Source organism: Ruditapes philippinarum, unplaced genomic scaffold, assembly GCF_026571515.1.
Source record: "Ruditapes philippinarum isolate M1 unplaced genomic scaffold, ASM2657151v2 ctg2561_1_1_1_1, whole genome shotgun sequence".
NCBI lineage: Eukaryota > Metazoa > Mollusca > Bivalvia > Venerida > Veneridae > Ruditapes > Ruditapes philippinarum.
The window spans coordinates 16071-28596 of NW_026857274.1; the positions used below are offsets into that span (position 1 = coordinate 16071).

The 12526-nt window shown below is 33.5% G+C and overlaps 1 protein-coding gene across 1 annotated transcript in view; it reads left to right on the plus strand.

Annotated features, from left to right (window-relative positions):
• The window catches only part of LOC132749246 (lysosomal-trafficking regulator-like), a gene marked incomplete at its 3' end in the record, with an annotated part of 49215 nt that overhangs the window by 15402 nt on the left and 21287 nt on the right, over positions 1 to 12526 (plus strand). The window contains 3 exon segments of the mRNA XM_060738967.1: positions 7823 to 7985; positions 9155 to 9251; positions 9578 to 12189. Of these exon segments, the coding sequence (XP_060594950.1) occupies positions 7823 to 7985; positions 9155 to 9251; positions 9578 to 12189 (2872 nt within the window).

A 12526-nucleotide genomic window follows, 5' to 3' on the forward strand; every position in this document is an offset into this window, starting at 1 on the left:
GTGACACAAATAAGATATCCAGGTCAAGTATCATAACTCTGTATTGCATTTTGACAAAGTTATGCCCCTTTTAAGTCTTTAAATTTACATACAATCAATACTAGACAATATGTTGTGTCCGCGCTATAAATTCTATACTAATCAAAGTATTTTCTTCAAACTTTACTCAAATGTTCATCCCAACTGGGCAATGTGCAGAACCCATCTTACCCTTGTGCCAGCTTAAGGTCAAGGCCACACTTGAAGGTCAAAAATTGACTTAGAAAATGTTTAGTACATTGAGAAAATGAAAGGTTATTTTTAACTGTTTCGAACATGATTTGACAATATATAATTATTTATACTATTACCTGTACAATTAGTCTTTTTTTCAACAGAGATAATTTCTTTTTATGTATTTGTGCCACTAAAGTTATTCCCTTAACCACCTTTCCAAGTTGTCTTCTGTCAAGGACATTGGTGGGGGTATGAATAGCATTCAGGGATAGTTCTAGTTACTTCTAATATACTAGCTAAACAATTAATGCAGTCACACTCAGAAATTGTTTCTATATCCACAATTACTAATTGAAAGTTTTATGGCAGTAAAATTACTTCAAATGACAAGGTACAGAACTCTAGTACCACAATTTCAAGAATTATCTCCCCTTTGAACTTGAGCCCCTTTGCCCAACTGTTTATGGTTACCGGCTTTTCCTCCACCAGCTTGAAAGTTCTCATATGATTTGGACAGTGTTGGCTTTGGAATTAGAAGTTTGTGTAAAAATTGTCATTGTTTACTCAATTATTCAAACATTTTTTTACATGTATTTTGGAAGTATTCTTTTTTAAGAACAAACAAACAAACAAAACAATTTCTGAATCGGATATAATATCTTTGTGCACATTTAATTTACAATTTCATAATTATGTAAATTATGTATCAAAGAAATTACTTCAAGCTAATATAATTCTTCCTTATCATCAGTCACATAACAGAAGTATGACAATTTTCATATCTGTGGCACCTTAAAGAGACTCCACTGAGGTTTTTTGATGTGACGGGCCCGGAAATGATATTTAGAGATTAATGTTCCATTTGATGTAGGTCTAGACCAATAACTTATGTGAACAATTTCAGATCATTTGCTCTCTCTGTTTTTACCAGAATAATTATTCTGAAATTTGGAAATTGGCCCAAATGCTTTTCACTTAAATAGGGCAGTAAAAGCACAAAAATACAACTTTCAACTTGTTTTTGGGTATATTTCTTCATTTACATTATCTGTTGCTCATCTTTCTGTTTTAAGTGTTCATACTGATATTTAAGAAATTCAAATTTTATATTTTAGACTTTTGGACCTCAGTTGGGTTCCTTTAACTATTCGTCATAAAAACTTTTGTATAGAAATTGATTTTAACATGTTTGGTGTTTACTTTAAACTTTGAATTGTTTACCTTTATTATCATCTACATATATGTAACACAAGTCAGAGGTTATTAACCTGACATCTATGTTTTAAGAATTATCCCCCTTTGAACCTAATTTTTCATATAAATGAAAGTTGTTAATTTCTTAACTGTTTATATTATACAAGAGATTACTTCAAACTATATATACTTGAATCTAATTCTAACTAAATATTTTTCAGTACAGTACAAAAACTTTTGTTTATATTATTGATATGATTGTTATATCATGCCAAATAGTTTGACATTTTAGGTTAATTTTCCTAATATGTTTTAGCTTGAAAATTCGAGGATTAGGGAAAGCTATTGTACTCACCTAGGAAACTTTGGTCAAGTTTTTACATGCAAGTTACTATCTCCAAAACTACAGAAGTCAATGGGGTGAAACTTTACACACTTATTTGAGAGCAATACAGGAAGTCACTGTCCAAAGCCCATAACTCTGACTTGGATTTTGACACAGTTTTGGCCCTTTTTTGAACTTTTGAAAATTCTACATTATCCAGATTTTATTTTCTAATGCCTTCAAATACTGCCAAGTGTTAAATGAGTCAAGTGTACTGTCTCTTAAGACAGCTTTTGTGAAATAGGATGATATGTTACATATTGTCAACCATTATAAAAAAAAACCATCATGTGTTTATACTTAGATAATATTTACATGTCATAGAAGTAGTTTATATAGTGCTTTAAACTTTTCATGGATACAATATGTACTTTACTGCGTTGCACAGTTTTACATGAACTATTTTAGAAATGTAGGCAAGATATTTATATTTTTGTATATTATTGTACAGTATTGTATATATTTATGTTGTATTTGTGTTTTATCATGTATGAGTCAAGTATTGTAGATTATGAAACTTGGTCAGGTTCACTTACTGTATTGATGTAGATAAATTATCTTTGTAGTCTATCTATGTATGTTGATATATATTTGATAAATATTTTTAAATCTGGTCTGTGTTGAATTTGTGAAACTGATCAGCTCTCCCTTGTTAATTAACTCTAAGCCTGCTAGTGGCAAGTGAATCTGCCAATGTCACTAGTGTTCCTCAAGAACAACTTCCATATATTTGCCATCCATCCATGGCCTTGCACTGTTTGATATTCAGTCAGTTCTTGAAAGTCAGTTTGAAAATGTCCCTAAAAGTGATGAATTGTTTTGTCCAGATTGAAAAATGGACAAGTCTGTTCAAGAAATTTAGTTGGTTAATGGTTAAAGTAATTTTTAAGATCATTAAAATGAAAATAAGCAGACAATAGAATGGACTTAGTTAAAATTGTAAAGATTTTTATACTGTTAGTATAGCATAGGATTCAGGTATTAATTAAGGTTTTCTGGAAGCTGATCTGAGAATTAAAAAGCACCAATACATGTTACCTCAATTTTAAATCACATCTGAATCTGCAATTTTATTGTTAAAATTGTGACAATAAAACTTGCATCCTGACAATTTGTTCACAGACAGTGTTTCGTTGAAGCATGTGGCAAGACTGTTACCATTGACCCTGTAGTCAGACAGCATTACCAAGAACTATGTAGCTAGACAGTGTTACCATTGAACCATGAAGCTAGACAGTGTAACCATTGAACTATGTAGCTTAACAGTGTAACCATTGAACTATGTAGCTAAACAGTGTAACCATTGAACTATGTAGCTAAACAGTATAACCATTTAGCCAAATAGCCAGCCAGTGTTGCCATTAAACCTTATAGAAAGTCAGTGTTACCATTGAACCATGAAGCCAAATTGTTTCCATTGAACCATGTAGCCAGATTGTTGCCATTGAACCATGTAGCAAGAGAATGTTACTATTAAGCCATGTAGCTAGATAGTGTTACTGTTGAACCATGTAGCCAGATTATTGCAATTGAACCATGTAGCCAGATTGTTACCATTGAACCATAGTGTTAATGTTGAACCATGTAGCCAGATTGTTACCATTGAACCATAGTGTTAATATTGAACCATGTAGCCAGATTGTTACCATTGAACCATAGTGTTAATATTGAACCATGTAGCCAGATTGTTACCATTGAACCATAGTGTTAACATTGAACCATGTAGCCAGATTGTTACCATTGAACCATAGTGTTAACATTGAACCATGTAGCCAGATTGTTACCATTGAACCATAGTGTTAATATTGAACCATGTAGCCAGATTGTTACCATTGAACCATAGTGTTAATATTGAACCATGTAGCCAGATTGTTACCATTGAACCATAGTGTTAATATTGAACCATGTAGCCAGATTGTTACCATTGAACCATAGTGTTAATATTGAACCATGTAGCCAGATTGTTACCATTGAACCATAGTGTTAACATTGAACCATGTAGCCAGATTGTTACCATTGAACCATAGTGTTAACATTGAACCATGTAGCCAGAGAGTGCTATCATTAAGCCGTATAGCCAGATAGACAGTGGTGCTGTTTAACCATGTAGCCAGATTGTTTCCATTGAACCATGAACCCAGAAAGTGTTACACTTAAGCCATGTAGCTAATTAGACAGTGGTATCATTGATTCGTGTAGCCAGACAGTGTTGCTATTGAAGCATGCATCCTCTTTAAATTTTCTTCAATATGTTAAGTTGTTACAAAATTGTTACAACATTTATGATATATTGTCAAATCTTGCTATTGTGACAGTTGGGTTCTGCTAATAGGAAAGGCAAGACAAATTTTATGTTTAAACTATCTATATAGAGGTTTGGATGTTTTAGCAGTTGAAAGTACTAGATGCTAACCTGCCAATCAAGACGAGTATTGGTTTAACTGACAATAAGTCTTTAAGTTTAAAGTGTAGTCTATAATGGAAGAAATATTAGATTAGTAAAAAACTTCATCTAGAATATGAATTAAATGGAAGGAAATGCAAGCATAATAATTGAGATTATTGGGTTATCTTGGTGTTATTTTATCAGTTAGTAGTACATTTCATCTGTTGTATAGATTTATATACCTGATATACCTGGTTGTTGATAATATAGCTATATGACAGTAATTAGTTGATTACCATAACTGACTATCTACACATAAAGATTAGTTTAAATGATAGAAATAAAAGTGATTAAATATCAAGTATTGATGTTATAAACAACTTCAAAATGTGATATATGTATGTACATGTATATTATAAATTATATGAAAATGGGAAAATTATAATGAGTATCCAATCAGGACAGTTGTAAATAAGGTAAAATGTTTTGTATGATTATCTAAAAAATTTGTTTCTGTGTAAAATTGGAGGCTATGGTTTATTGCCTTTTAAAGGAGGTTTTCGGGAGTTTTCATATAGACATATAGGCAAAATTAAAACTGTTCTGTAGAATTTCTTTAAACTTGGCATGTTGTTAGAATATGATAACAGAAACATTTTAAGCCAAAAAAAAAAAAATTGGGGCCACCGTTCTCGTTTTTGAGTTATTTGCCCTCAAATCAGAATTTTCTACTTATTTGAGGTCATTTAAAGGGTAGATAACTTATACATATGTAAATGAATTCTTGTTTTTACTTCTGGATAATGTTCTTCTTTTTTTGTGCCCCCACGTTAGTGGCGGGCATTTAGATTTACCCTTGTCCATCCGTCCGTCCGTCTGTCCGTCCGTCTGTCCGTCCATCTGTCCGTCCGTTCACTTTTGTGTCGCACGTAACTCAAAAAGTATTTGACCTAGAGTCATGAAACTTTACAGGAATGTTGATCAGCATGTGCAGTTGTGCACCTGGGTATTTTGGTCTGGATATTTTTAGTATTTTCAGAGTAATTGCCCTTGACTTAGTAAAATTTTGCAATTTTCAACTTGTGTCGCATGTAACTCAAAAAGTATTTGACCTACAGTTATGAAACTTTACAGGAATGTTGATCAGCATGTGTAGTTGTGCACCTGGGTATTTTCGTCTGGATATTTTTAGTATTTTCAGAGTTATTGCCCTTGACTTAGTAAAATTTTGCAATTTTCAACTTGTGTCGCATGTAACTCAAAAAGTATTTGACCTAGAGTCATGAAACTTTACAGGAATGTTGATCAGCATGTGTAGTTGTGCACCTGGGTATTTTCGTCTGGATATTTATAGTATTTTCAGAGTTATTGCCCTTGACTTAGTAAAATTTGGCAATTTTCAACATGTGTCGCACATAACTCAAAAAGTATTTGACCTAGAGTCATGAAACTTTACAGGAATATTGATCAGCATGTGCAGTTGTGCACCAGATATTTTGGTCTGGATTTATTTAGTATTTTTAGAGTTATTGCCCTTCACTTAGAAATTTTTTGCAATTTTCAACTTGTGTCGCAAGTTTCTCAAAAAGGATTTGACATAGTCAATAAACCTTATGGGCAGGTTGCTCAGCATATTTTAGATTTGCACCTGGGGTTTAGCTTGAGGATTTATCCAGTATTTGTAGAGTTATTTCCCTTGACTTAGTAAAAAGATTGACAGAACAGTGTCGCGGTGGGGGCACCCGTGTCCTATGGACACAATTCTAGTTTAAGAATACAATACATAATTACATGCAATTCCTTATATTGTTTCTGTTATTTTTTTCAATGAAAATAAAGATACTTTAAATTTATGAAAAATAGGCCAATTTTAAAGAAAAAATGCACAGGTTAAGAGAAGAAGTGGGTAAAAAAGTTATCCACTCTAAATTTGTCTTGATCTGATCTAAATTAATTTTTTGCATATTGACTTAGACCAAGGTAAGCTTCATGAAAATAACAAGAAAAAAACATATTGTTTTGCTTCATTGTAAATTATCTGCACTTGAATTTAACAAAAAAGTCCAATTCAAGGGCAGATAACTGGAAAATGAGAACGGTGACCCCAATTTTTTTCTGTTTAAAATTTTTCTGTTATCATAGTCTAATAACATGCCAAGTTTAAAGAAATTCTATTGAACAGTTTAAATTTTGTCTATATGTCTTTATAAAAATTCCGGAAAACGTCTTTAAGCTCACCTAAAACAATAAGAGGTCAAGGTCACCTGTTGTAACTTCTATGTAAGGAGTTTATGAGTGATACTAAATATTCTATTTAATGTTTCAGTGATAAAAGAAGTGTGTGTAGTCAGCTGTGAAAGGAGTTTATGAGTGATGTACTAAATATTCTATGTAATGTTTCAGCAATATGAGGAGTGTGTGTTAGTCAGCTGTGAAAGGAGTTTATGAGTGATATACTCAATATTCTATTTAATGTTTCATCAATATGAGGAGTGTGTGTAGTCAGCTGTGAAAGGAGTTTATGAGTGATGTACTAAATATTCTATGTAATGTTTCAGCAATATGAGGAGTGTGTGTTAGTCAGCTGTGAAAGGAGTTTATGAGTGATGTACTCAATATTCTATTTAATGTTTCAGCAATATGAGGAGTGTGTGTAGTCAGCTGTGAAAGGAGTTTATGAGTGATATACTCAATATTCTATGTAATGTTTCAGCAATATGAGGAGTGTGTGTTAGTCAGCTGTGAAAGGAGTTTATGAGTGATATACTCAATATTCTATTTAATGTTTCAGCAATATGAGGAGTGTGTGTAGTCAGCTGTGAAAGGAGTTTATGAGTGATGTACTAAATATTCTATGTAATGTTTCAGCAATATGAGGAGTGTGTGTAGTCAGCTGTGAAAGGAGTTTATGAGTGATGTACTAAATATTCTATGTAATGTTTCAGCAATATGAGGAGTGTGTGTTAGTCAGCTGTGAAAGGAGTTTATGAGTGATATACTCAATATTCTATTTAATGTTTCAGCAATATGAGGAGTGTGTGTAGTCAGCTGTGAAAGGAGTTTATGAGTGATGTACTAAATATTCTATTTAATGTTTCAGTGATATGAGGACTGTGTGTAGTCAGCTGTGTAAGGAGTTTATGAGTGATATACTAAATATTCTATTTTATGTTTCAGTGATATGAGGAGTGTGTGTAGTCAGCTGTGTAAGGAGTTTATGAGTGATATACTAAATATTCTATTTAATGTTTCAGTGATATGAGGAGTGTGTGTAGTCAGCTGTGTAAGGAGTTTATGAGTGATATACTAAATATTCTATTTAATGTTTCAGTGATATGAGGAGTGTGTGTAGTCAGCTGTGTAAGGAGTTTATGAGTGATATACTAAATATTCTATTTAATGTTTCAGTGATATGAGGCGTGTTAGTAGTCAGCTGTGAAAGGAGTTTATGAGTGATATACTAAATATTGTATTTAATATTTCAGTGATAATAGAAGTGTTTGTGTATTCAGCTCTGTAAGGAGTTTATGAGTGATATAGTAAATATTGTATAAAATATTTTAGTGATATGAGGAGTGTGTGTAGTCAGTTGTGTAAGGAGTTTATGAGTGATATACTAAATGTTGTATTTAATGTTTCAGTGATATGAGGAGTGTGTGTAGTCAACTGTGTAAGGAGTTTATGAGTGACATTTTACACATCACAAGCAGATCTGAGGATAATGATGTGACACAATTACAGAATTATCTCCTGGAGGGGCGGGGCTGGATCTTGCTCCAAGTTATACACAACAAAGGCATTCAGGTACTTAAATGACTGAAATATTTACATACCTGTGTATTTCTACTGTTGTATGTAGCACTATTTATATCTTTAAAATGAAAGAAAGTAAATTTTTATAGTTTTTTAAATGTTCACATGTAGTGCATTTTTAGCTTGACTATTTCTGAAAAGAATAAGTAGAGCTATTGTAGTCACCCAGCATAGGCATCGGCGTAACCACTTATGTTAAAGTTTTTGTAATACCTCAAATATTTTCAAAGTTCATTGACATATGGCTTTGAAACTTTGCACACTTGTTCACCATCATGACCCCAACCTGTAGACAGGAGGAGGTAACTGTATCAAGCATTTTGACAGAATTGTGCCCCATTTTGGACTTACAATTTTCATTAAAGTTTTTGTAATACCTCAAATATTTTCAAAGTCCATTGATATGTGGTTTTGAAACTTTGCACACTTGTTCATCATCATAACCCCAACCTGTAGACAGGAGGAGGTAACTGTATCAAGCATTTTGACAGAATTGGGCCCCTTTTTGGACTTACAATTTTCATTAAAGTTTTTGTAATACCTCAAATATTTTCAAAGTACATTGATATGTGGCTTTGAAACTCTGCACACTTGTTCATCATCATTACCCCCAATCTGTAGACAGGAGGAGGTAACTCTATCAAGCATTTTGACAGAATTATGCCCCTTTTTTTACTTAGAATTTATGTAATGTTTTTGTAACACCTCAAATATTTTCAAAGTCCATTAACATATGACTTTGAAACTTTGCACACTTGTTCACCATCATCACCCACCCTGTAGACAAGAGGAGGTAACTCTATGAAGCATTTTGCAGAATAATTCCCATTTTTCGACTTAGAATCTACATTGAAGTTTGCATACCTGATTACCACCTCAGAAATTTTCATATTCTATTGACATCTGGCTTTGAAACAAGTTGAAATTTTATACTCTTTTGAGAGCATAATAGGACTCTCTCCAAGGCCTATAACTGTAACATGGATTTAAATAAAAATTTTGCCGTTTTGCTAACTTAGAAAATGTCACATTATCAAAACTCTTTTACTATCAAGCACTAAGAATAGTCGAACATTGCTGTCCTACCAATAGCTCTTGTATTATGTTATTGTAGACTTGGGCCTATTTTAACTGTGTATATTAATTTACCTTTGTTCCAGACTTTAACTGGATATAGAGATTTTGCCAAGCTGCTTGTGTCACTTTTACCCTGGTGCTTAAATTTTCCCCTCAAATCTACTGATGGTCAAGATATAGGTAAGTGTTCTGCCCCACTCTCATCATTATGGATCTCTAAAAAAGTAAAGAGTAATTTTTTGTTGTTGAAAATAGCTTATATATTCATTTACACAAATTTACTAAAACCAGTTAGTTTTTTTTGCTCACCTGGCACAAAGTAAGTGCAATTATAGCCCTTATTTGTAAAGTGCTAGGGTTTAAGGACTTTTAACAGATTTCCAAATTCATCTGCTGGACACTGCCTAAATTTGCTGTGGCAGTTTAGTTACACATACTTGTTTAATGCCATTATTTACCAGAGTGATTATATTGAGAAGATGGCAGTGACTGATTTTTAATTTCAGATATATCACAGTATTACACCATACCCTCAGTCACTGACTGCTTCCAAAATATACTTAAAATATGTCAAACAAAACAAGGACAATCACGAAACCAGTCAGTACCATCTACCAGATTAAATGGCTTAACATCAAAAGAGCGTGTAGCTAAGGATGGTGTCTCAACAGGTAAACGTAGGTTCTCAAAGAGGAAATCAGATGATAGTAAGGATATGAGTGTAGATTCTGAGGAGGAAAGTTCAGAAACAAAGGATGACAGGTCAAAGGGTAAGCTGAGGAAGAAATTCCGCTATTGTTCTGTACGTGGGTATGGAGATAGTCGAACACAACCTAAAGCTGATTCAGAATCTGATGATGATGACATAGAAACTTTGATAAAAAGCATGAATATATCAGATAAAAATTTTATATCAGGATTTGAGTTATGTATTATGATATTAGAACTCTTGTATGAACTAACTTTGTCTGATCTCAATGAAACACCAAGTGGTAAAATGATCTCGCCAGTAATATTGCCAAGTTTGCTACAATGTCTTGTTAGCTCAGAGAGTGATATGAAACATGAGGATGAAGATGATACTGATATGTATAATGCAAGGATTGTGATAAGACGTCATTTAGTTCGAGTTGTCATCACATGCAGTGGTATAACAGCGGCACAACCTAATGGTATGAACAATCTAATTTCTCACAGAGTAATAGAACAACTGCTCACTACAGGAATGCATACATCTGTATACCAGTCAGACAGGTCATACTCAGACCTCCTCCGCAACTGTAAGAATGAAATTTGCCTCATGTCTGACATTGTTATTGGTACACTTCTCTGTTTGACAGTAGTGTTTGAAAATTTACCTTTCAATCTGAGTTTTATCAAAACTGCACTGCGTCTTGTGGAAGAGTTTGATGATCAAAAGGGATTTCAAATGTTAGAACAATGCATCATGTTCAATGATTGGTTGAAAACTTCTTCATCTGAGTCAATGATTGGTCAAATGCTAGATGATGAACCAATCAAAATAGTTGGTTCATTCTTGAACACATTGAAAGTTGTTAGGGTGAATTATGTTCATTCTATGAAATGTGTGAAAAGGAAACATGTCCAATGTTCATACACCCAGTACTATGATCACCATCATGATATATTAGGTGTAGCAGCAGTACGGGAAGATTCGGGAGCAGAAGCTAGAAGAGATCAAGGTAATCTGTCTCTAGGTGGGAGAAGACCCTCTCAATCATCAGTAGCAAGCCTGAACTCACAGTACAGTACACAAGTCATTTGTCTTGTGTCATCATGCACTCAATTCTTGCTTGACCTTTTGACAAAGGTCACAACTAAGATAACTAGATTAGATCTTCTGAAGACTATTTACTCATCTGGCATCTGTTGTTGTATGAAACTAGAAAACATTATGGCAGCTTTTGTGATAGGAATACAGAAATTTTCTCCAGCAGTCAGAATGTTCAGTATAGATACACTAAACTGTATCTTACTGGAACATTTCTCCGGTGGTATATCGTACTTCAGAGGAGATATTCCGAGTCTATCATGTTCATTTTGTGAGAAAGAGACTGTAATTCAACATGAAATAAAAGATAAAAACTTGTGTTTATCAAAGGTCCATGGAGATAATCTTGAAGGGAAAGGTTTGGATAGTGGCATTGATAGCAGTGATGTTAACAGAGAAGCCAAGTTGTCTGCATTTCAAAAACTCTCAAAGTGGAGGGCTGTCTCTCAGCTGAATGCTCTCTTATATTCTGATGATGAAACAGTAGCAATTTCTATTGCAAAGCATCTGTTGGTCCTAGCAATTAAAGGTAACCCATATCTGAAAGCTGAACTTTTCTTCAGTTTGTACAGTCATGCATTAGACTGTGTGAAGAAGGATTCAGGAAAGGTTGAGAAAGGAACACAGACATTGTCAAAGTCAGTACAAGTTCATTGTTTGTCTGCCCTTCCTTACTTACTTCAAGCAAACTGTGTAACTAAAGTGTTCCTGTCAAGAAAGGGGGTTCGTAAACTATGTGAACTTCTAGAAGATGACATATTGAGAGCTCCAGTACTGAGAATCTTTGAAGCGTTAGTTGTTCTAGATGGTCAAAAGTTAACAAATGACAAGAATGTTGATAAAGAAGAATGCCCCTGTCCATACAATGGTGGGGGAGTTATAGATGCTTTCATTATTGAATTATCAAAACGTTCATTTAGTAACACTGACATGTACCAGGATGAGTCAGATAAAGGTTGTAAGGGTCGTATTAGACGTGATAGTGCCGTTCTATCCAAATTTTCTCTACCTGTTCTTGTAGACCTATGGGAAACATGTGCCAAATTATGTCTTCACAGTCATATATTTGTTTCTCAGTTTATTGAAACTCAAAGTTTCGGTAAAACTGAAGCATTACTGTTGGAAACTTTGGATGTGATAATGACCCCTGATCTGATTGGCCATCTAAAGTCACATGGTAGTTTAGAAGCGGAGGATTCTGGGCTAGACGTGGAACCAGCTGTGGAAATGGAAAGAGGGGATCAAGAAAGTTTCTTCCAAAGATTGTCATTGTTTGAGTCACTGGTCATTGTAACAAGTGCCGGACATAAACAACTAGGTATCAAGGTAAGAACTAATTATATCTTAGGTTTGTTGATTCAAGTTAGATCAAGATGTTTTATATACAATTATAAAATGATTTAGTGATTATGTTTCTAACAGATATTTTAAATTGTTCAAAACCAACACATGTTCTTGTGATATCACTGGAGTATCATAATTTAAACTGAGTATTATATGGGTAGAAATTGAAATGAGGTCTAACACTAATGACAAGGTATGTTGACATGTTGTGGTTGCTTTGAAGTAAAAATCTGCTTAGATCACAGATCTTTATTGGATTGTTAGAGGGGTAGCTAGAATATTTATAAATGATGATAAAAATGTTTGAAACAGAAGATAA